The sequence below is a fragment of the Carcharodon carcharias genome, chromosome 9, assembly GCF_017639515.1.
Source record: "Carcharodon carcharias isolate sCarCar2 chromosome 9, sCarCar2.pri, whole genome shotgun sequence".
NCBI lineage: Eukaryota > Metazoa > Chordata > Chondrichthyes > Lamniformes > Lamnidae > Carcharodon > Carcharodon carcharias.
Window position 1 is genome coordinate 22,087,382 of NC_054475.1, and position 26,493 is coordinate 22,113,874.

Below are 26,493 nucleotides of genomic sequence, written 5' to 3' on the forward strand. Positions count from 1 at the left end.
GGAAAATTACAGTCGCCAGAGAAGTGGTACTGAGTAAACTGTTGGAGCTGTTGTAAACAAGAGCCCAAGTCCTGATGGATTTCATCCTAGGGTCTTAAAAGAACTGTCTTGTGAGGTAGTTGATACATTGGTTTTAATTATCCAAAACTCCTTAGATTCGGGGAAGTCCCATTAAATTGCAAGAAGATAGCAAATGTAAACCCATAATTCAAAAAGGGAGACAGAAAGCAGGAAACTACAGGCCAGTTAGCTTAATACCTGCCATAGGGAAAATGGTTAGAAGATATTGTCAAAGAAGTTATAGCAGGGCACTGGGATAAGTTCAAAGTCATCATGCAGAGTCAACAAGGTTTTATGAAAGGGAAATCGTGTTTAACCAACTTATTGGAGTTCTTTGAGGAAGTAATGTGCTGTGGATAAAAGGGAACCCGTGGATATACTGTACTTCGATATAAGTGTCACATCAAAGGTTATTGCAGAAAATAATAGCTCATGGTATAGAGGGTAACATATTGGCATGGATAGAAGATTGGCTGCCAGCAGGAAGCAGAAAGTGGGCATAAATTGGTCATCTTCAGGTTAGCAAGATGTAACGAGTGGCTTGCCACAGGGATGGTGCTTGGACCTCAACTGTTTACAATCTATATAAATGTCTTGGATGAAGGGATTGAAGGGATGGTTGCCAAATTTGCCAATGACACAAAGATAGTTGGGAAAGTAAGTTGTGAAGAGGACATAAGGAGGCTACAAACAGATATAGATAGGTTAAGTGAGTGGGCAAAGTTCTCGCAGATGGAGTATAATGTGGGAAAATGTGAAATTGTCCATTTTGGCAGGAAGAATAAAAGAGAAGCATATTATCTAAATGGTGAGAGATTGCTGAGCTCTGAGGTGCAGAGGGATCTGGGTGTCCTGGTGCATGAATCACAAAAGGCTGGAATGCAAGTAGAGCAAGTAATTAGGAAAGCTAATAGAATGTTATCATTTATTGTGAGGGGAATTGAATACAAAAGTAGGGAGGTTATGCTTCAGTTGTTCAGGGCACTAATGAGACCACATTTGGAAGACTGTGTACAGTATTGGTCACCTTATTTAAGGGAGGATGTAAATGCATTGGAAGCAGTTCAGAGAAGGTTACCCAGACTAATATCTGGAATGGGTGGGATGTCTTATGAGGAAAGGTTAGACAGGTTAGGCTTATTTCTGCTGGTGTTTGGAAGAGTAAGAGGTGACTTGCTTGAACCAGATGAGATCCTGAGGGGTCATGACAGTGTGGATGTGGAGAGGATGTTTCCTCTTGTGGAAGAATCTAGAACTGGGGTCTCTGTTTAAAAATAAGGGGTCGCCCATTTAAGACGGATGAAGTGAATTTTTTTCACTCAGAGGGTCATGAGTCTTTGGAATTCTCTTCCTGAAAAGGTGGTGGAAGCAGAGTCTTTGAATATTTTTAAGGCAGAGGTGGATAGATTCTGGGTAAGCAAGAGGGTGATAGGTTATCAGTGGTAGGTGAGATGCAGATTTCAGGTTACTATCCAATCAGCCATGATCTTACTAAATGGTGGAACAGGCTCAAGGTGCTGAATGGCCTACTCCTGCTCCTTGTTCATACGTTCGTACGGTCATTTATCCCTCACCAAGCCTGGCAATTTAGACCCAGCGAGACAACAGACTCACCTCAAATCCCAAAACCTGCACAACACTCCTTCCTCTTGGCCTTGCAGTAGCACCAGCAGTGGCCACCTCTCCTAGTGGCACTGTCAGTACTGGACAGCTACCTGCCTCTAATTGGCTGACATCTCTCTAAGGCGGGACTTCCAGTTGCTGAGGGGCAGAAGTCCAGCCTCAAATGGCTTAAATATGGGGCAGCCGTGGGAATAGGCAGGCTTCCCCAACCTTTTAGTCAGGGAAAACAGGGACTATGGTGCCACTTTAAATCCAGCCCGAGAAGTAACTGTCAGAATTATCCTGTTCTAATAATGAGCATTGACTGCCCCACCATTTTTATTACAGAAAAATCTGGGCCTATAAGCTTTAAAAATGATGTACTTTCCCAGATCCAGGGGAAAAATAATTTAATTCAAATGCATCCCTCTATATTAACAGAGCCATGTGATATGTTGCAGGCCAGCAAAAACTATCAAACACAGATATGGGTGCTTAGAAAATCCAATTGTTCAAAATCATAATAAAATGAAGCAGAGGACTCATAATAACCAAAAATTGCTATTTGGTGCCAAATTAATTATAGAGCTTTAATCTCTGTCTTGTTTGTAATCTCTTCCAAAACTTCATGGGGCATAACGCAACCCTCCAAAATATGGCAATTAGTTAAGACAAGCATTTCATGCATTCCAGCTTTAGCTCCAGGGGATCCTGAATTATCCATAATAAATCCAACAAAGAAGTCTAAATATGTCTTAACAATGTAAATAAACTATCTTTAGCTTTAGACTTATTATTCTGCTCAGGCATAAAATCTCACCTTTATTCCTTTTAGAAACCTTCTTGATGGCTGTGTCATATTGGAGTGGCGCATTGATGTGGAAACTGAAATTTGAATCCTTTGCTCCCCAGTGAGTATGTTCATTAGCTAATGGGGTGCCATTGCTGCACAACATGAACCGTGGAGACATCTGTAAACAGGAAAAGAGAGCTCACTTAAAAATATCAGTCAACAACAAAGCTTCTAAGGACCCGACCTACATACGATGGGGACAATTCCTTCTCATACATCAAAATAAAAATCTTTCTTCTCTGCAACTGGGAGCATTTACACAATATTTATATTAGCAGGGCACTTTCTCTGGAGGGCTAGACTTTGCTGGACACATACTGATGTTTGAAAAGATTTTTAAATGCAGCTCAGTAGAAAATTAGGCTTGTTTTTTGTTTGAGGAAGTGACTTTCTGGCTCTAATCTCTATTGATAAGAATCTGCATACAGATAATAATTGAACCATGGGCAATCTAATTAATCTTCCAATTGGTAAAAATTTCTGGATCAACTTGTTTTTGCCAGATAGTAAGAAATAGTAAATGCCACCATGTCAAAAGTTATGAGATACTCAGTCTTTTATTTATGGAGTAAGTGATTTTCACCTGCATTATATGGATGGACATAGTGTTCAAATTTTCAAGTTGAGATCCTTAAAAATGATCCATGTGCAAATCTGGAAGCTAGTCCTATAGAAAAATATTATTACACTGTCATTTTCAGTAGAGTGATATGTCTTTACTAAAAAGATGATTCACCTTCAGATTAAGAAGCAAAAATGTCAAAAAAAAAACCCCAGAGCAGTGGAATTTTTGTGAAATGTCTCAATTTTTTGCTTTGTAGAACCAACTTTACAGATACAAATCACCACATCAAAGCTCAAGTGAGTCAAATTGAAACAGTCTGTTCACTCTAACGGAGAGCCCTCTAGACTGTTTAACAGCCCAGTTCCTACCACTACAGCAGCATTGAGAGATGAGTGAGTACAGCAATCTATTATTGCTGGCTGCAGTGGAGGCTATTATAATAAATTATTGTTTCAAAGTGTACTGAAGTCTTTAATTCATAGACTGAAGATGTCTGGTATGGTAAAACACTTACTTACATTTTATTAACTATAGTCTGAACTTTGCCATCAATATTTTTGAGACAATTATCTGGAATTTCCTTGACCCTGTTCACACTGCATTTTACACCAATGCCTGTGCCAATCTTGCTGATGGGAACTCACGCCCTGCTTAGCTTATTTGCGTATTTTGGAACTTAAAATATGAAACAGGTGTGCTTGGGGCACCATCAGGTGCAATAGTGAGTGGGCTGCTTTCTTCTGCCATGGTGTCTCATTCTCAGAGCTTCTTGCATTTATTCCTCCTCCTCCACCATTATCATGCAGAACAGAGGGATAACCATTAAGAAGGCCTCTCCAACTGCTTAGTCCTTCTGAATATGGCTTCTTGTATGTGTGTGTGTATTGGGTTAAGGGTCTGAAAATTTCATGTGCGCTGAGACTGACGGCAATTTTACTTAACTAGAGAGCAGATCTCAGTATAAGATTTAATTCTAGTTTGTGAAGAAAATTTCTAACAAACTCCAGAAATTTCAGTTATGCTGATATCAGATTTGCTATGCCAACATTTTTGATCATTAATCTGTACTAGTGCAACACTGGTTTAAATGCAGAAAACTTATGCCAGCTGCTGTTTTGCAATTGGTTGGTGTGGTGAGAGGGTACATAAATGAGCAGCAGAGGGTTTCTGCAGACATATTACAGAAGTGACACAAATAATTGAGGAAATTTGTCAAAACCAATGCATCAGCGAACTAAGACCTCACACTATATATTTTCATAAAATATACATAGATTTATGCATAACTAACTTCTAAAAAAAATTTTAAAACTGGACAAAAACCCTTTTAAAACAGCTGAAACTATGTTTATCTGTGACCATGAACAAAAGGATCTATTTGGTAGTTTTGAAGAAGCTTACACCTCGTTATCTCAGAAGAGATCCTAAAGGCCCCCTGTGGGCTGCAGAGACCATATTCAAAGAGAACTATACAAAGGCCATTTGGACTGCAGAATCCAAGTTGGCCAACCAAAATCTACTAGTCTGCTGGGTCAAAGAGTCCTGCAACCTTCCTTTCAATTCTTAATAGCTGGGACATTTAACCATCTCAGGGACACAGACGAGGCATACATGTCCTTTGTCAAAGGTGGTGTAAAGAGATGGGAGTCATGTGACACGAACCTCTAGCTGGTGGAACCACTAATATTGCCTTGTGGAGCTGCAAAGCTCAGTCTGCCATTTTTACAATCTACAAGCAGCAGCACAGATTTGAATGCCTGGCCCCATCTATACTGTTTCTATTGAAACCTTTGTACCATCGCCTACAAGACTGATCCATCTCGGTGTGTCTACCTCATCACGGAAGTCAACTCTACTGGAAAAGTGAACTATACAGTATCGGTTTACAGCCTGCCAACTACTGTGAAGGACTACCTCATTGGACACTTATTCTGGACTCATGTGAAGTAATAATTCTTCTCTGTGGTATGAGTGCACAGGTGGCTACGTGGTGGCCCCTGGCCACCCCTCCCCCCCACCCCCCGCCCCCCCACCACCCCCCAACATTTTGAGTGTGTGTAAATAAACTAACACTTGGAGTTAATCCTATAATGAATTTGCTGTGGGGTTATTAATAAAAATTGGATCGCACCAAAACTGAGGTTGGGAAATACACCATTGCTTATAAATGGGGAAGTCAAAATCAAAACACCTTCCTGTTAATGGACGAGTGGGCGAGAGGAGAAATCAGGGCTGTTTAAATTAATACCCCCCATCCCTCCCTGCCACCCCAATCCTGTCTGTAAATGTTTTAGCAGAGAACTGGCAAAAACCAGTTAAATGCGAAAAATGGTAGTACACAGCAAATACACCATTTTTGTGGTGAGAATTCCAGGATGATATATAATGCAATCTCAGTTTATCACAAACATTTTTCTGTATTGCTCGCATTTCCTGACATCCAACATGATATTTTTGGTTCAAATAAGCCATTAAACTCCACACCCAGTCATGTGATATAACAACAGCAAACGTCTGTGGACAGCTATCAGGATAGATTCGGGATACCACAGCATCTGCAGGGTTCTTGACATGATAGCTACCCACAAATATTGTACATTACAGATTTGCTATGTACTTTAAGAACTGGTTTGAGACTGAAGATGGAGTTTAGAATCTGGCCCTTGCATTTCCAGGGCTTTACTTCAGATTGGAGTACAATTAGTAAAATGAAACCTTGTTTGGTTCCTTTGCCAGCAATTAGGCATCTACATAAAATACATGTGGGCAATCTAACCTTTTAGTTTTACTAGATGTGAATTGACAGAACATAACCCTACACAAATTCGCAAACTTAGCAGGGTTCGTAAGATATAGAAAATGAAAGGTTTCTCAGTGGTGCAATGGAAATGCTCTTCTGAGGTTGACATTATGGCACATTGTTCAGGAAGAAGAGAGCCTATGCGCATAAGTAAAGAGTAGTTATCGTTTCAAAAGTAGACTTTTGTCAGAAGTGCTGTTCTCATAAAGGATCTACATTCAAATCACTAATCTATTTTAAATACTCGAGTTAAATTAATTTTTCTAGTCCTCTGATTCCACATTGGTGTGCAATGAGATTCACAGAATTGTTGCCTTCCGATTTGTATTGCTGGTCTTGTTTCCCTCAGTACTTAAGCTATATTACAGCTGTGTATCATGCTGAATAAATGGTCAGCTCCTCAATTCTTCTAATGATTATTCCATTGTTCACCATTCATTTATGTACAAGCATGGGTGGAACCCAACAAATTAAGTTGCCTCCATTGTGATAGAAGTCATTTGCAGAGAATGTTAGTAAAAAATGTATTTCTAGTGATTTTGCAGCACAGAAACACATATTTTCCAAATATATTCAACAGGTCTCTGCTGATGTTTTTGCTCCATACCAGCCTCATCTCATGACACTGTATATGAGGCAACAAGACAAAATGTAATACTCAGATGTAATGAAATTTTCAGCAATATTTTCAAGCTAACAAATATCTTATCTTGTTTCTCCCTGAGAGCTACCATTTATTTTTATGCACTTTGTTTATCATAAGTATACATTAAAATCTATTTTAATTTCTTATTATATTTGCTTGTTTTATCCTTTTTATTTATTTTTGCTCCCAATTATCACTAATATATCTCACTTTGCTTTTATATATTTTCCAATACTGCTCCTTAAATTATTTAAGACTGTAATTGATCTCCCATGGTATTGAACATGCGACATCAAGACAAAAATGCAGCCTTGATTGATATGTGAATGCTGGTGTAATTGGTCCAGAGCACAGAGTTATAGTTCAGTCCCCATTTTCTTTACTTTTATATAATACTATTAAGTTATTTATATATAAATAAAATTTATAATAAAATTTTGCTAATTTTATTAGCAAAAATTGCTGCAATTGGGAAGCAGGAATGTAGAGTTTGTTGAAGTAGAAGAGTTTACAAAACAAATTGAGAAGTTGTGAGATTGTGACATAAAAACAGAAAATGCTGGAGATACTCAGCAGGCCAGGCAGCATTTGTGACAAAAGACCTGAAACATTGGGCCGGATTTTCACTACTGTGGTGGGGAGCTATAGTTGGTTATTTTCCAACTCACCGGACCTGCCTCAGTAAAAAGTTTCCCGATATGTACAATTTTCATTCCAGCGGTGGGGAGCTGACGTGGGATAAAGTAGGGCCTGCTGGCCCTGGAAGCAGTGTATAGGCGGCCAGGTTAGAAAGCCAACTCAGTTCTCTGGGACTTTGTCCCAGTTGTTTTACAAACTGTTAGGTCATCTAGTTCTCACCCCTCACATCATCTCACACCCCCAGACCCCACCTTTCATGCCCCCTCATAGCCCCCATACCCATTCAATTTCAACTCATGCACCCCACCCCCCCCAACCCTATGCCCCTGATACCCCCATGACAGCTCAATATCATTTCATGCGTCCCAGGCATTCCCAACCACACACCCGGTATCCACCATGGGAAGAACTCAGGAGCTACAGGGAGATGGAAGAAAAATAAACTTCCAAAAATCTAATGCAGCTCTTGCCTATACACACTTGATAGTAAAAAAAAACTCCCATTCAAAGCTTTTAAATGTCCTCAAGTGGTTAACGACCTATAAAAACAAACAGACTTCTATTGAGGCCCCACACCAAAGACAGCTAATTCTTTAATATCCTTTTCAAACCGTCAGTCAAACTGTGAACTCAGAATGCCCTGCTGAGATAATTGTACCTTTTGAAACTCAGCCAAGCATTCATTGTGAGATAATAATAGCCTTGTGAGGAAATGTAAATAAAGAACACCTCTGAAAATGCATGAACCAATACTAATGTTTTTATTTTCTAATCTACACCAAATGGCCTGTCAATCAAAGCAGTCCAACCAAGGTATTTTATTAACTCTCACTGACAGCTGCAGTCTGGTTTTGATGGTTAAAGAGCAGGGCATTTAAAAAAACTTCAGATCATGACACTTAACCAATCCTTATCCGCACTTCAAGAGCATTATGTCTGCTCCATCAATTTGTGACTCCCGCATTGCAGTTTAAGGCCTTTGTAACAGTCAAAATGAGGTCTTTTTGAACTCAGCACCAAATTCAAATGGCCCAGTTGAGTTCAGGATTTCCTCCTGTGTAGTTTATGCCCTGCACCTTCCCCACCACTGACAATTCAATCAGTCAGAAATGGGGATGGGAACTTCTGCAGCTTGGTTGCTCTCACTATTTTAAAAGGGCCACGGAGTTTTCCCTCTCTGAAAAAAATCAGATTTCCAGCAACTGCAGTATTTTGCTTTTGTATTTGTGCTATTGTGACACCACTGGTGGGAGGTTACAATTACAACACGATATGCTTGCAGTGTCAATTTCTAATATCAAAATACACATAGGAATTTGTAACAGAAAAATAGACATTAAATGTGACAAAAATGTGGTTACAGGAATTAAGGTTTCATAGACAGGGACTAGATGTAGAATTTTTAAAATATTAAATATTCTATAATATTTATACTAAACCCCCTTTCTGCTCTACTGTTCACCACTGCCAAAAATACCCTCCATAAACACAAACAATTACTGCAATGGGAACCATAGAACCATAGATGCACAGAATGTTGTGGCACAGAAAGAGGCCATTTAGCCCATCAAGTCTGTGACAAACCTGAAAAAGATGAAAAAGAAACTAGCCACTCATCTTAATCCCACTTTCCAGCACCTGGTCCATAGCCTTGCAGGTTACAGCACTTCAGGTACGTTTTAAATGAGTTGAGCGTTTCAGCCTCAATCACAGATTTAGGCAGTGTATTTCAGATGTCCACCACACCCTGCATTAAAAAGTTTTTCATTATGTCCCTTCTAATCCTTTTACCAATCACCTTAAATCTATGCCCTTTGGTAATTGACCCTTCAGCTAGGGAAACAAGTCTTTATTGTCTACCCTTTCTAGGCCTCTCATAATTTTGTACACCTCAATTAGGTCACCCCTCAGCCTCCATTGTTCTAAGGAAAACAACCATAGCCTGTCCAATCTTTCCTCAAAGTTTCAACTCTTTCTTGGACTCGAACGCAAGTTCTGTCGAAGGGTCATGAGGACTCGAAACATCAACTCTTTTCTTCTCCTCCGATGCTGCCAGACCTGCTGAGTTTTTCCAGGTAATTCTGTTTTTGTTTTGGATTTCCAGCATCGACAGTTTTTTTGTTTTTATCTCTGTGAACTTGTCCACTTTGGCAGGAATAATAGAAAAGCAGAATACTGCTGAACTCAGTAGGAAAGAGGGATCTGGGTGTCCTGGTGCGCGAATCACAAAAGGTTAGTATGCAGGTACAGCAAGTGATTAGGAAGGCAAATGGAAAGAGGAAAGAAATATAAAAGTAGAGATGTTTTACTGCTGCTGTACAGGCCTTGGTGAGACCACATCTGGAATACTCTGTACAGTTTTGGTCTCCTTATTTGAAAAGTGATATAATTTGTTCGGAAATAGAGATAGTTTAATTAAGTTATATTTGTATTTGTGGGTGTTAGGAATGAGTTTTAGCTTTAATGTTAAGTTTGATCTGTATTTCTGTATCTGTGTGTTAAGAATAGGTCAAGCTGAGTTTTAGTTTCACTTTATAAAGGTACCTGTGTTTCTAATGAGGTTTTTACAACTGTAAGCTAAGTTAAACAAACAGAAATAGAAGAACAGTGCTGTTTTCTAGCAACATGGCTCCAGAGAGGCAGGCCCCTCCCAAGGACACACACACACAAGAAGAAAAATAGCAGTTTGATTTGGGAAGCTGTTTGAGTTCAGGTGGTTTTGAAAATAGCTGCCAAGAGAGACTGGAGCAAAGAGGACAGATAGCCAGCCCCAAGCTAAAGAGAAGACCCCAACAATCTAGGGGAGTGAAACAGGGGACAGTCCCAAGCAGACCTTCTAGTCAAAGAAAGAACAGGAACCTGGAAAAGGTCCTGTCAAGTGAAGTTAAGAGTAAGGGGCAGAGAGAAAGGCTCCAAGTTTCAGATTTAAAGAGACAAAAGCTGTAGAAAACAGATTTAAAGCAAGAACAGCTTGAAAGAGACGATAAGGTCCAAAGAGACGGCTGAAGGTCTGTACCTCTTTGCCATAGGCATGAGAAACAGTGGTGCACTGTTGACAGCTGAGTGTGTGAGAGAGAGTGCATGGAAGACAGCTTGAATACATGTGGTGACCTGGGGAGAGGAATATCAGAAGGAGAGTTCAAAACCCTGGAGGGGATCCCTTGCAAAAGGTCCCTGAAAGAAAGCATCAGCATAGGAGAAGATTCCAAGGTGAAGTCCTGGAGAATGGAGATTGGAAACCCTCGTGTGAAAGATGGAGTTCAGTGAGACTGGTTGGCTCACAGTGTGACAAATATCTGGGGGAAGTTGGGAAGAGATCCATAGCATCTGGTTAAGGTGGCATCTGTCACTTGGTTCCAGATTGTGACCACAGGGTGCCGATTGGTACATGGACAGTGTACTTACTGTGGACGTTAGAGTATAAGATAGCTTTGTAACTTGTGTTATCTTTAGAAACCTGTATATATCTGTAAACGTATAGTTATACGTGAAGAAGTATTGTGATATAGTTCATCTTTTCTTGTTTAGTAAATGTTTTATTCTTTTGTGATCCTGTTCAGTAGCTACTCTCCATGTAACTAAACAAACAAATTAAAAGTTAGGATCCATCAAGCTGGGTTCCAATCTGGGATCAGGCTTGTCCAGGGGTAACCTCAGCTGGGGATCATAAAAAATTGCATTAGAAGTAGTTCAGAGAAGGTTCACGTGGCTTATTCCTGGGATGATTGCACTTACCTTATGAAGAAAGGTTGAACAGGCTAGGACTATACCCATTGGAGTTTAGAAGAATGAGAGGTGACCTTATTGAAATATATAAGATCATGAGGGGCTTGATAGGGTGGATATTGGGAGGATGTTTCCTCTCGTGGGGGAGGCTAGAACTAGGGGACACAATTTAAGAATAAGAGGTCTCCCTTTAAAGAGGAAATAAGGAGATTTTTTCTCTCTCTCAGGTTTGTTAGTATGTGAAATTCTGTTCCCCAGAAAGCAGGGTTATTGAATTTATGTAAGGCTGAGCTAGATAGATTTTTGATAGACAAGGGAGTCAAGGGTTATAAGGGCAGGCAGCAAAGTGGGGTTGAGACCACAACAAGTTCAGCCATGATCTTATCAAAGAACAGAGAAGGCCCGAAGGGCTGAGTGACCTACTACTGCTCATAAGTCCTATGCTCCTAGAACACTGGACTTTCATCTCCGGGTCATGGGTTTGAATGAAGGAATGTTAGTTTGTTATCCTTGACAAGTGAGATGAATTTTGACAGTTTGTTATCCTTGACAGGTGAGATGAACTTTGACAGTTCAGTTCTAAATTGCAAGAACAAAAAATAATTGAAAAACATTAGGAATAAAATGACCGTCTTGCACTGAAAGCCCTGAAAGATAGCTGGTATGGCAAACTGAAGTGCCACAATGTTGGAGTAGAGAGATTGTGGTCAAGTTGCATTGCCATTTGGTAGCATAAGGTGTCCAATCCTTGCAGCATCTGACTAGGATAGTGGCAATGGGTGCAGAAGTGTTTAATTCCCCGCACGAGTGTTTCTCAACCTGAGCATCAATGTAATTTTTAAAAAATTAATAATTATTGTTGTGATCCTGATTGAGTAACAAAATGCTGTGATGTTTTAAAAAAAAACTTTTGTGGGCTCAACATTTTATGTATCAAAAATTATAATGTTGAAGATATTTGTCATTAGATTTAGATAGCAGCAGCACAGCCAAGACCATGAACTTAAAAGGCCAACAGCGAGGACGATTAACACCAGATAATACAAGCAAAGGGATATCGAAGAAAATAATCTAATTTGATTTGGTCTAATTAGTCATTATTTACTAGTGTGCTGTCTTAAGATAATGCAGAGAAGTAGGTTTTGTTTTCAGAATTAATTTCAGATTGAACAATTGCACTAAATTTGCACAACAGTGTCCAAATTTAACTTCCAGCAGATGACAGTAATTGTTTTTTCTGTTGCTATAACTATTAAAGCAGATAGTCTTACCTGGCTGACTGCAGTTAAATTCTGTTGTGGTGGCTTCAAACTCACTTCCGGGGTTGTGGTAGCGGGTGTAGCAGAAGTGGCAGTTGCTGCAGTCCTTTCCACTCTGTGACGTGTTACTTTGGAAGGCTTTTGTTTAATCTCTTCCTCGTCTATTGTTATATTCCTTCGTTTCAGAAACTGCACTTGTCTTGAGTTCTGCTCCACATTCCGCTCCCTTGGCGAGCTGCGGCAGGTTGTGATGTTATTTCGACCAATGAGATTCAGATGGTTTTCATGTCTCCGCTCGAGTTTCTCATCATAACTTTCAGCAAAGAGTCTCCTCTTCTTGGTCAAGTCAGGTCCCCCTGGGCTCAGGCCTCGCTTTGGGCTGCTACCCATCATTCTGAAGCACATTATATCAATGCTCATTTCTTGTGATACTTGCAGGATACTTGTGGGACCAAAACGTTTAACCTGCTTGTACCCCAGTAATTGACAGATGTGCCAAAAACACGATACAGTTTTAACAAAATCTTCTGAAGTCAGTTACAATTTAATTTAGTTCTGATGTTTGCAAAATACAACAATGATTGTAAAACTAGAGAGAATATGTCAGTTTACTTGGACTCCAAAATTAGCTCCAGAGGCTAGCTATATCCAAGACCAAGAGTAATAAATATTCTGTATAGGAACTGTTTTATAGCAGACAAATATATATGTAAAATAACTGCATTCAGGACAATGTGATCACTTTGGAACTGTTACTTTCTTTCTCCACTTGCATAGTTTACTGCATTCTTGATGAGCAAAGCACGATTCATTTATCCACTGTTTATGATTCCAAGCTAGCCTTTCTTTGTCTTTCTTGTCAGACTGACAGATTGTTGCTCTCTTAGAGATGTAGGTAAGCAAGTAGAAGGTTAACCAGGCTTCACTGTGCACATTCTACATTTGTTCGTTATCTAGAGATAAAATAGATCTGAACTTACTAAGCCAGAGACTGAGAGAGACACATAGGCAGCACAAACAGTCAGAGAAAACGTTAGTCCTTGGGCCCTGTTTACTGTCTAGAAGTCTGCAGGTGCTTCAGTTTCTCATCTTGATCCCAATAACCTCCAATTCCAGCAAAATTCTTCAGCATTATCAATCATCTCTTCATAAAGGCAGCAAAGTTCCTCTGAGAGTGACGCTTATGGCTAATTTGAGCCGTGGATCAAGTTCGGTGCTTATAAGCCAGGTCGTTTTGCTTCCACTGTGCTCATGCTTCTTTGTAATTTTAAAACAGGAAATAAATTTTTTTTTGAATAAACCACCACGCTTCTAACCTTCTTCCTGTCCCTGTCCGTCACACTCAACTGAGGACGTGTGGTTTCTTTACCATTATGTCAGTTAGGTCACTCTGTTAACTGTTCAATGAGCGGTTGTCTTGTTTGCTGGTACACCTGACAAACACCTCTGCATCATGCTGAGTATTTGTTGTATTGTAAGAGCCTGTGTTTGCCTGTTCACACTATGTAAAGTCCAACTTTGTTCCTGTGATGTGTTCTGCTCCTTCTTTCTAGTTCTTTCTTTAACTCTGCCTGCTTGCTGACAGGCTGTATCTCAACTGCACATTGACTAAGATAACCCAATCACACAGGATATGGTGCATTTTAGGCTCGTAGCTCTGGCAGATGTTTATCAGTTTTTGGGAGTGGGGGAAAGAATTTGTGAGAGAGAATATTTTAAACACACCCAGAAATAAAAAAAACACTGTGGTCCTATTTTCTTCCAGACCCCCAAACGTTTGCTGATTATAGGTTGCATTATACAACATCAAAATGCAAATTGTTCCTGCCAAACACTGATATATTTTATTTTTGTTCGCAGCCTCAAGGGGCTGATCTGGTTTCACATCATAAAATGCACGACTTCTTGTGAAATTAGTTTAAAAAAAACTTTTTAAAAAAGGGTGCCAATTATGTCTGATGTCATCTTCTATTAAAGGGAACTGAATTATAACTGCAATTCAGATGATCTGTTAGCTTTTCTGGTAAGGTGTTGCAGCTCATTGTTTGTCTATCATCCTGATTTTTCATAAAAATGCAATTATTTATAAATGCAATAACATAGAAAATAAACTGTCAGGCATGTTTCCTTCTGTTCTCTTAACTTGAGTGAGAATATCAAAGCACTTATATTTGTTTAATACTCACACTGATTCGATACTCGCCCCCAACATTCTACAGAGGATTGCATTATTTTTTTAATCAAAGGATTGTAATAGCTCACAAAACACTGGTTCACATCTTTTTTTCTCTAGTTTCCAAGGAGGATGCCTAGGTCTAGCTTTGAGCACCTTTGTTTAGACCATTGAATCCCACAGCATAAAACCACCAGCGTGAATACATTCCAGGCTTCACAAAGAAAATGGGATTGCTTCTTCTATCGGCTGGGATCTTGTGGCCCCATCATGGGAGGGACCCGCCCCGGATGAGACGGTGCCCCAGCCAGACATCCGTTGACTTGCAGCGGGACCGGACGATCACAGCGAATGTGGAAAATCCCGCCGATCGTGTGAGTTTTAATGATATAAAGGCACCAATCGCTCATAAGGGATTATGCAAACACACTGTGGGTTCCTTTATCAGCAGCAGACACATGGGAACAAACATACATGGATAGAAAGCTTAAGGACATCAGAGCTACAGGACTGTGTGTACTGTGCCCTGCTCCAGGCCGAAATGAAACTGAGGCTGGATCACATGACACACTTCCCTTAAAGAGATGGCATGCTGCTATCACCTAAAGGCATATTACAACACCCCCTTTTCTTTAAAGATACTTTGGCCCCTTCCAATGAAGTATGACTATTTACAGTACATGTTCATGTTTAGTTACCATTACATAAGTGCATAGGACTGGTGAATCTATGTGTGAAATCATCCCAGATTTGCACTAAGCGCAGTAGCGGGCGGGTATGGTTTACCCACCAGCCGCAATGACGGCTTTTCATGCCATATTGTCCCAAACCTGCATTCCCGGGATACGCTCCGTTTTGATGGCAGACAGGCTCCGATTTGCCTGTCACCTCACCGCTTCATCACGCCAGGCACCATATTTAAAGCACAGCCGCACTCAGTGCTCCCAGCCCAGGACTGCAGCCCCAAAAGGCAAAGAAGATTGCAGCCCTCAAGCACCTTTTGGGTGCCGTGGAGGTCCGCTGTGATGTCCTATACCCCTGCTCTGGCTGCAGGAGGGACAACAACATTACCATTCCGACTTGGTAGACAATGGCAATGGTGATCAGTGCCGATGTTGCACAGAAGAGGTTGGCCATCCAATGAAGATAGAGGATGAATGATCTCATCCGTGCCACCAGGGTAAGGCAACCATCTCATCACTCTAAACTCAAACACTCAAGACCCTCACATATTCACTGGCATCTCACTCACTGCCAGCTCAAGGGACATCCTACACACCCTCGCATGCCCATCTGTCCTCATCTCCTCTGGAGACGGCCTCCTCAGCCCTCACCATCTTGAGGCCACTTGCACAGGTCTACATGTACCCCCACACACACCCTGGGATACCCCCTTTCCCCAGTACAGCTCTCATCCTGCAGCATCTTCCCTTTCCTGAGGCCACTTCTCCCCCTTCCACAAGCAAGACCTTGCTCTGCAGCCATTGAAAAGCCTCCCACATATGTCTAATCTGGTTGGTAGAGACCTACGCATGAGCCCCCCCTAAAAGTGATGTGGTGCTGTCTGTGAAGCCTGGCGCGGATGACTGTGAATGCTGACTGAATAAGGTACGCAAACAAACCTTGAAGTCCCAAGCAAAGTGCAGCCCACCAAGTGCATGCCCTATATATGTTGTTGTGAAACACATCAGCATGTTTTCCTGCCAATGTGGGCAGATGATCCAGTGGGGGGGCAGTGGGGGTGCTGGAATGAGTCTGATGGGCTGGCTTTATAATGATATGCTGATGTATTACAATGAGGTTCCCGACGTCTGGTGGTGGGGAACGTAACCCGTCATCGGCGGGCAGAGCAGATAATTGAAAACTGGTTTCACGACATCGTGAAACCGATTTTTGGCTTTCTCGTTATATTGTCCTCTCATGCCACTGGGCACAGGAAATCCCAGTTTATAAAAGTGTTGAGGTAATCTGCTGGTACGCCCAGATCTTGTAATGATAACCTTGTCTGGAGGTGTTTTTATTTGCTCACAGTGATCTGTGGGAAATGTCATTCTTGGATGTTGTTCCTGGTTGCATTTTGGATCTTGTCCAAAAGTTTTGGATTTTGGTGTTTGTTTGGATCTTGGTGGTTGAGGAGCTGGAATGAATCTGATTTGTCCTCAGTGACACCTCACCATTCCACCTTTGTGTGTAATGGCTTCATAGGGCCTTGGTTCTGAACAACTCCTCATCACCTTGGCTGGTTGCCATGTGTCTTCTATGGGAGCCTGGGTGTGAACTTGATTCCCAATTGTAAACTTGGCAATTCTGTACTTGCATTTTTATTGTGCACATTGACCATCTTCTCCTGCAATTTTTAAAGTTGCTGTCTAGTTTCTGAGGGAATAGAATGGAAAAGAATAGGTAAATTGGTGCACACCGGCCTGCTGAACATGAGCCCTGCTAGTGATGGAATTGCACTTAAAGGTGTCACTCTCAGTTGTAACATTGCACAACGTGTAGCATTTGCTTGGTCTGTCTACATTTGAGAATTAGGGATCTCACCATTAGATTGAGAGTAATGCCGAGAAGAAGTAGTGTGATTAATATTCTACTTCTCATACATATCCTGAAATGGCTTACCAATAAATTGTGGAAAGTTATCAGTGACGATAGATACTCTAGGCACACTAAAGGCAGGAGATTGGCACTAAGTTAAAATGCTCAGAGAGCCAGTGCAAACACAGTGGGCCGAATGGCCTCCTTCTACACCATTACAATCCTGTGATACCAAATAAACTGAAATTAGCACTTAGAGTGTACTTGTATTGTGCAATTGTCAAATAATGGGATGCTTAGTAAAGTAGTTGATGATGATGATAAAGTCAGTGCCATTGGCATGAAAGAAGTCGGATACAATTTTGGACCAAGGATGGGTGGGAACTTCATGTGGAATCTATGGGTGGGATTTTCAGGCTCCACCCACTGCTGGGATGGTCTGGTCCTGCCGAAAGTCAATGGACTTTTGGCTGGGTTGCTGAATCTGCCATGGTGGTATATTGCCCTGGTGTTAGTTAAATGTGAAATCAGATGGATGTGAAATCTTAAATCAGATGGTCAACACAAATAATAAATAGAATTCTCTTACTGCAAACTAGTCAGCAGATCCAGTTTACTGTTCAGGGGAATGGAGCATTGTAATACTTGTGATTTTCCAAATGAAGGCCCATTTATTCAATTGATACTGAAGCACTTCAGGGAATAAAACTTTGCTCAGTCCATTTTCTTTTGCGGATACACTTATTGGTTAAAACAAATGGTGCACCCCAAACTAGGCTTGCCAAGTTTTTAAGTAAATATTTTGTTTCAAGTGGTGGTGGGGAGGGTGGGGAGTGAGTTGAAAATATCTAAGTCCTCGAAATTCTTCCATGTCTTGGTGTCACTATCTCATGCAACCCCAACGGCCCTGAGGGCAAGAAAGCAAAGAATTTTCTCTGAGGTCTCTGCCTATGATACTCTCGGCTTTCAAGGAATTACCAACTAGGGTTCAAGGTTGTCCTGGATCAAACAACCCAGGCTAATAATCTGAGAGGAATTAAAATCAAATTAAGTTCTTTTCATTTTCTGCAAGTTTTCAGATGGAATTAGGGTACAGCTAGGGTCTCGCAGGAAGGATTCCCAGCAGTCAGATAAATGCTTTGGAGCTGGGGTCAGAATATGCCTCACATTCAGGGGTGGGGGAGTGAATCCTGGGCAGTCAAGCCCAATACTGCCTGTGGGAAACTAATGGTTTGTTGGCTTACAAGGAAATGTTATTTTTAAATAACTTCCTCTTCTTAAAACTAAAATTAGTTTTAATTGATTATTTTGTTAACAAATAATTCAGAACCTGAAAAACATTGAAAAGAGAGACATGCCGCCGAAGCCCTTCATCCTGCACCCATCGGGACAAATGCAAGAATGCCAAACCCCAAACGATCACAACAGTCCACACCACAAGGGGAAAGGGCGCTGCCCTTTTAGCCCTCTTCTAGCCCCAGATTCCTGCCAGGTTGGCCTGCTGGAGAGGCCATGACAGTTTCTCCGGCCTAAGGTTAAAATTGCAGTTGGTGTGCAATGATATCTTCTGAGCCTGATCAACACATTTAAAGCAGGATCACAAAAGAGCAGCTGGCCTCCTTACTCTCCTTACCACCTCACCCTTGTCTATGCTGAAGTTAATTTGCTAATTACGTGTCCATTCTGCAAGTTTATTACAGTCTTCCTATATTTTGTCACAGTCCTCCTCTATATTAACCAAATCCCCCATTTTGGTGTCATCCACAAATTTTGAGTCAAAATCGTTTATATAAATTGTGAACAATAGCAGTCCCAGCACCAATCCTTGGAGAACACCACTTCCCCCCTTTTGCCAATCCAAGTAATTACCTTTAACTCCCATACTGTTTTGTAGCCAGCTTGCTATCCATTCTGTTACTTGTCCCCTGACTTCACATATTCCACCTTAGTTATGGACCAACCATGTGGTACCTTTTAAAAGGCCTTTTGGAAATCCAGGTACATTACGTACACTGCATTTCCCTTATCTGCTCTTTCCATTACCTCCTCAAAAAAATTCAATTTGGTTGATGTTGGCAATCTTTGTATTGTCATTTCTATTTCACGCGGAGGCCTGTTATTATCTGCATAACATCATGGTGGAGGCCACCATCCCAATAGAGGATAGGAATTAATATATTAAAAGGTTTCAGTCCACCATTATCTTCAAAAAATGAAGAGAAATAAAATTCACAAATTCTGTTTTTTAAAGAAGCCAAAATAAAGATACTTGTCAGGGATGCACTGCTTAAAATATTTGCCCAAAGGGCCCAGCCAATCGAATGATGCATAGGCAAGCAAATATAATGAGCAATAAATGGATAAGTCAAAACCTAAAACATTTCAGTAGGCAGAGTAAAATTGAGTGTGAATTACTCCAGATTAAGACGATAGAACATATATTCTTACAACATCAAAAGATGTTTAATTATCATGGCTCAGATTGCAGGGACCATTTTAATTGTTTATTGACATTGGTGTAGTTACTAATTATGTTGAACATAAAAGGGTAAATGTTTGTCTTCAGTGCACCAGAGTATTTTGTGAGTTTGGATATATGACCCTCCATACATTTTCATTCATTAAAATGTTTGGTAGCAAAATTGATGCCCACGGGATTAAAGGAACAGTGGCAGCAAGGATACAGAATTGGATACAGGACAGAAAGCAGAGAGCAGTGAACTATTGTTTTTCAGACTAGAGGGGAGTCTACAGTGGAGTCCCCCAGGGGTTAGGATTAAGACTATTGCTCTTTTGGATATATTATAAGGACCTTGACTTGGCCATAGGGGGCATATTTTCAAAGCTTGCAGTTGACACAAAACTCAGAAATGTGTAGTAAACAACAAAGAGGATGGCAGCAGATTTCCAGGAGAGCATGACAAGCTGGTGGAATGAGCAGACACATGGCAGATGAAATTTACCACAGAGGTGTGAAGGGATGCATTTTGTTAGGAAAAATGAGGAGGCAAAATGATACAATTTTAAAGAGGTTGCAGAAGCAGCGACCTGGAGGTGTATGTACCTTTGAAAGTGGCAGGACAGGTTGAGATGACCATTAAGAAAGCAACTGGAATCCTTGGTTTTACTAATAGAGGAATAGAGTATGAAAACAAGGAAATTATGCTAAACAAATTGTGTTATAAAGGTGCAGAAGAGATTTACCAGAATGATACCGGGGATGAGGGACTTCGGTTATGTGGAGAGACTAGAGAGGCTGAGTTTGTTCCCCTCAGAGAAGAGAAGGTGAAAGAGGTGACTTGATAGAAATGTTCAAAATTATGCATAAAGAGGGACTGTTTCCACTGGCAGAAGGGAGTGTAACAGATTTAAGGCGATTGGAAAAACAACCAGAGGCAACATGAGGAAACATTTTTTACACAATGAGTTGTCGTGATCTGGAATTCACTGCCTGAAAGGCTGGTGGGAACAGTTTCAATAATACCTTTCGACAGAAAATTGGATAAATTCTTGAAGGGGGAAATCTTACAGGGCTATGGGAAAAGAGGAGTGGGTTTAATTACAAAACTCTAAAGAACCGGGACAAAATGGCTTCCTTCTTTGCAGTATATTCTACGATGACAGTAAAATGACAGAACAGAAAAATCATGGGGTTGCACACCCAAAGTCTTTACATGCACTCTCACCTACAAAGTTCTGCACCAGAAAAAACATTTCGCCTGCAGCTCCTTGTGGTATGCAAATGAAAGGGAAAGAACAAAGCTCGTCTCACTAAAGGTAACAAAGGTGCAATGAGCATGTTCTTGTTTAACAAGTTTATCAAACTTGTGTGTGTATTTATGGAACTAGTGAGTACATTAGTGTACATTACAACCTCTAATATCAGCACATGGGAGTTGCTAGCACTGTGCATTGTCTAACACTGTAATCTCAATACTTTTCCATCACATTGACCCCAAACCCCTTACTCAGCCTTCCTTGCATTCTCATAAGCACACAACCCTTCACTGCAGCCCCTTTCCACTCTTACACCAGACCTCAAGCCCCACCTACTTTAGACCCTTGACCTAATTTGCTCCCCACTTCCTTTCTTCCTTTAAGCTTTACAGCATTTCTTAGTGATTTATTTTGTGCAGCTTGACCCTGCAGCTCTGCCTTTCTCCAGTTTTTCCCAGCCTCACTCCAGAGCCTACTGACACCTCTTCCTGCCCAAGTGGGTTAGCTCCACTTTCAGCCCTTTTTACTGGACCTTCCAGAAAAAGAATGTGCTTGATTCTTTAAATTTAAACTTTTAATTGCTCCTAAGTAAGTTTTTTTTTTACATTATACATATTACAGGTATTTAGAGCACAAAAACAAGTAATTCAGCCCTTTGTGCTGCTTTATGTTCTACATGAGTCTCTCCTAATTCATTTTAAGTTATCAACACTTCCCTAATTTTAAATTAGAAATAACATTTTCTGAGAATTACTTCAAATTTTAAATGATCCCACACCTGTTAATTTTTTTAACTTTTATTGGCCTTGATATTAATGTGACATCGGTTTCCATATGGGTGTGGGGAGGGTGGTTAAATTACCTGGGGAAAACTGGAAGTCAACTGGGTGGGTCAGGATCTGCAATCTCAAACTCAATTGTACTACAGACTTTTGAATTTTGGGTTTTGCATCTCCAAATAGGGTAATGGGCTCGATGTATTCCCGACTGCCACAGTCAGTTGCATTGAAAGGCAAAATGTACAAATGGAAATTAAAGGCATTTGGGACATTGAGCTCAGGTCTTAGGATGCAATATTAGAAGTAGGCTAATGGTTGATAGGTCAGGAAAAGTGTAAACCTCAACCTATGGTTTAAGTCCCCGACCCTTTTCACTCTCTTTGGGAGGTATACAGCATCACATCAATCCTAATGCCTACTTAATTTTCAGCAGCACCCAGCCAACAGTTTCTATACATTTCATCACTTCCCCATTAATCCATCCACCATTGTCACTCACCCCAACCCTCACGCAATGTGGTACATTCTGTCTCATAGTCACCCTCGTTGAATTATCCTTGAAGCTTGGTTAGACCTCATCTAGTTTACTATCTGATGTTTTGGTTCTTGCACTGGTGTTTAGATTTTTACACTGTTGATTGTTTTTAAATGATCAAATCTTTATAAATGATATGTAGTTATTTCCTTCATCAGTGCAAGAATTCACAAATAGGCGATAACAGAAAATGGCCACAATCTAAGAAAAATGTAGTGGTGAAAAGCGATGAAAGAGAGAAAGTATAAGCAGCAGTTAGGCTGTGATCTTTCAGGTTAATGTTTCTTGATATAACTTGCTTTTCTCTTTTCAGATACTGACTTGTCTGCACGTATTGAGTTTTTTGTTTCAAATTTCCTGTATTTACAGTTTTTATCTCCACAATATAATCTTATTTTACACAGTGAAGAGCAGCAGTTTTCCTAAATCTGGAAATTATACTGTGCTGCAGACTTAGTAATAAAAATAAAAGAAGCTTATTTACTGGCATAAAACTTCGAATGGCTGTTTATTAGTGTCAGGACATGGCACGCAAGAGTCCTTGGCTCTTTCTTTCACATTTGCACTAAGAAATGGGCAAAAAAGTAAAGCCTACCGCATGCTTATTTACTGCTGCTTTTACAAGTGATGTCACGACAATGCTGACTGCATTTTCCGATCTTACCATCTCCCCACATCCTGCTTCCCTCCATCAAGACCAAATCTCGAAGTGGCCATTGCTCACAATATTTAAAGGGATCCTCAGCTGCTGACAGATTAAGCTAGCTGGTGCTCCTGGTTTTTTCTTGCGGTGAGCCTTTTGACCTTAAAGGTATTGAAAGTATTTACTGTTGCTACTATAGGTTCTCAACTATTAAGAGGCTTCTTGCTTCACAGTTGTACCTCGATGGGAGAGACAGAGTTAAATTGTGTCTATATTCTCTTGATCCCAGGGCAACATGCAAGATTCTGAGGACACTTGAGAGCGTACACATTGAGAGCCATTCCCCTAACTGGGGAATCTAGAATGTGAGGGCACAGTCTCAGGATAAGGCATTGATATTCAGGACTGAGGTGAGGAAAAATTTCTTCACTCAAAGGGTTATGAATCTATGGAATTCTCTACCCTGAATGGTTGTGAATGCTTCATCATTTCGTATATGTAATGCTGAAATAAACAGATCCTTATGTCTCTCAGGAAAACAAGGGGTACGGGGAGCACGAGTGAAAGTAGAGTTGAGGCAGAAGATCACCCATGATCTTATTGAATGTTGGAGCAAGCTCGAGGGGGTCACATGGACTGCTCCTTCTCCAATTTCTTCCAGGAATCCCACTGAGAAGGAGCAGTAGGAAGAAGAGAAAATCAAAGCTGTGGTCGAAGGGACATCAAGTAGAACAAGGTCCTCTCAGAGGAATCTTTACCCTCCCAACACAGTTTATGAGAAAAGGACAACATACCTACAGTTCTATGCGGTGCAATGCATAATAAAACTTTGATTCTCTATGGAATGATCTCATTGTATCCTATACTGCAGCATGACTAGCAACCGTTGTTACTTAGCACAGAGCATCATGTTGCAGTCAAGCTCACTTCACACCTGAACGTATTTGCTGGCGGCCCCTTTCAAGATTGCTCTTGCGCGTGTCACACTGGGTGGGTCTTAATTGGCCCTCCCACACAAAATGGCGGTGCGCAGCCGATCGCGGGCGGCGATCGGCTCTGTGCCCGCACCCAACCGGCTCGCCCGACAGACAGAAGATTCTGCCCATTATCTGCAGACTCAATTCACCCATAGCATTGAAAAGACTCAAATCGTGCTTGTACTTTAACACAGCACACCCCACAAATAAAAAGTGTGGATCAGGTACCTATGTCTGACATTAGGCAAGTGTGTGGAGGAATACCCGATATCCCATAATGTTAATAGTTTGGGTGGTAAGTTTCACCTCAAAACTCATTAAATGCCCCTTTGAACCAGCCTTGTCAATGAATACAAAAGCAAAATATGCAGACGCTGAAAATCTGAAAGGGAAACAGAAAAAGCTACAAGTACGAGGTTTTCAAACATTTCCAGCATTTTCTGTTTGTAAATAAGTAGTTAACTAAATACATAATAAAGATATATTTTAACTGGGGACCTGACTGACTGTCATCATAGGTTTAACTGCCCTAAAATTCTTTTTGGCTTGGATTCTGAAGTTAGCAGTGAAGGCATTCTACTGACAGCTGTTCTCAATACTGTGAGCAGAGGCATCCTTTAACCCGGTGTCCTGATCCAGTGCAGCACCCTCTACACAGCAACTGTGGCATGTGGGCAAGAGAAACAAGGCTTTCCAACCAATTTAGTTAAAGGTTCCTCACTGAGACATACAGGCTGGAACTTTCCATTCATGAGGCTAAGTGCGGTGGTGGGCGGTTTCAGTGGCCGGCTGAAATGGTGGGAACCCAGGCCTGATTCCACGCTTGGAAGCTCATTAATGATGGACATACACATATCGGACCAAACCACCCAGCGGGCCGGGAGCTGATTCATCTGCCCTCCGTCAGCTGGCAGGGTCGAAGGTCCGAGCACCACATTTAAACGCCAGTCCAATTCATACATCTCATCGCTCCAGCCCACCCCGTCTTCAGGACACGTATAGGGATGTCTTTCAGCCACAGTAAGAAGGCGGAAAGCCTCAAGAAGAAAGCAGAACCCCATTTCACCCACCAGGCCCTCCAGGTCTTGATCACAGACATGTCCTGTATCCCAGGGATGACTGCAGGAAGTTTAGCAGCTTCATGTCTCCAGTGCAGGAAAAGGATGTATGATCTCAACTTCTTCGCCAGGGTAAGTCATCCATCAACTCCTTCCAATATCAAATTCTCACCAGGGCATCATGCACTCAAACAGCTACTCTCTTCAGGGATCTCACACATATCAACACTGGGGGACACATATCAACACTCATTCTCACACGGAGACTTTCACATCACCACCAGCACTTCTATCATGCATCTTACCCAACTTCTGCTCCATCCCTTCTCATCAAATGCCTTTCTTTCTTTCTTCTTCATACAGGCCAAGCTGGCACACAACAGGCATGAGAGATCGCAGACCCGGGGAGGGACGGCCGACATCATTGCCCTCACTGAGTTTGTGGAGCTGCAGCCGCGCTGGCTGGGGAGGGCAGGAATCACTCCTGTGGGGAAGGGGAGATCGGCCTCTCCCAGCAACCTAGTACGGATCACAGCTACATCACCCCATCTAATCCTAACAATCACAGTGAGTCACATGCAGTCTTATATCGCTCATGCTCATCAACTGAAACTCTATTTTCTAGGCACCAACAGATTGAGGCCCCTAAGCCACTCAAGCACCAGCGTGAGCCCCTAGACCACATCCAAAGAGGAAGCTCTGGGAGAGCTGTCACGATGCTTACACACACCCTCCACCAGCTCAGAGACAAACACGTTGGTGGGGCATAGCTGTAGATTAGGCTTGGGTTCACTTTCTGGGGAACACCTCACTGACACAACCCACAGAAGTCAGGGCAGGGACAGCCCAGGTCTCTGGCACTTGGAGGGCTGCTGGAGACCAGCCACCCGTTCAGTCCAAGTCAGATGATGAGTCTCTGGAAGCAGCTGCAAACTCTATGCTGGAGATGTAATAACAGGTGACGGAACATCAGGAAGAGATTCGATAGTCACTCAGCAGACTAGCGTGGACGATGGAGGAGTCAACCCGCATTTTGTCTGATTTTGTGGCTCCAACATACGAGCACCTTGAGGTCACCGTGGGAGGTTGGCAACCACCATGGAGACCTTGGTCCAGCTGCTCTTGCCAAATTTGAGCTCGGCCCTGCACTCCATGGCCACACACCCTGTGGGCACCATCAAGATATTGACGACATAGTGACGAGGCACCTTGACCACCCTCCAGGTGCACCATCTCCTGCAGGAGTCAGGGTGGGGTCTTGGGCACCGGCAGGGAGGATGAGTGTCAGCCGGACACCCTGGGGTCCTCCTCTCAGGACACTCCATGCATGTGCAGCCTCTCACAGCCCCCTCTGCCTGTGACCCCATCCACTCCAGCTGCTCAGGCCGCCGAGAGCGCTTTTGCCCTTGAGCAGGAGACCCTTATCAGGCGGGGGCCCTCTATGCCTCAAGGCACCAGAGGATGTATGCCAAGGTCATCAAAGACACCAGGACATAGGGGTCAGCAGGCTGCCTCTGCCTCTGTTGTGGATGTCAGGGCCGCACCCAGGTGTAGCAGTAGAGTTAGGAAAGTTAAGAAATATTGATGTCACTTTTGGGTCATGGGTGTGCTATAACTGTAAAGAAATTGCGCTTTTGTGAATACATTTCATGGTTATGTGAATGTTTTGGTCAGTTGAAGACGTTGTGAATTTGTACATTGGTATCCTCTTATGTTAAGGTTTAGCCATCTACCCACTCAGTGATAGTGACCCACTGTAAGATTAGCATTCATGTGATGTCAACCTCAGTTGAACTAGTCTCCCCAACCTTGTGTGATGTCAGGGAGATGTGTTTAAATCTTTATTTGAAGTGTGTGATGTAAGTGTTTATAACCCTCCTTCCTCAAGGAACACCATTGAGCGAGGGCAGCTCATCAGCATTT

At 41.7% G+C, this 26,493-nt stretch overlaps 1 protein-coding gene across 5 annotated transcripts in view; it reads right to left on the reverse strand.

Moving 5' to 3' along the window:
• Nucleotides 1–14,731, reverse strand: part of LOC121281842 (TRAF3-interacting JNK-activating modulator) — a 51,503-nt gene extending 36,772 nt beyond the window's left edge. For 2 of the 5 annotated variants that reach the window (XM_041194888.1, XM_041194890.1), the window contains exons 1-2: nt 12,163–14,318; nt 2,483–2,633 (exon numbers count right to left, since the gene is read on the reverse strand). In XM_041194888.1, the coding sequence (XP_041050822.1) occupies nt 2,483–2,633; nt 12,163–12,570 (559 nt within the window). In that variant the 5' untranslated portion in view covers nt 12,571–14,318. The other 3 variants (XR_005943965.1, XM_041194891.1, XM_041194887.1) reach the window with 3 other exon arrangements.
• Between the last annotated feature and the right edge of the window lie 11,762 nt (nt 14,732–26,493).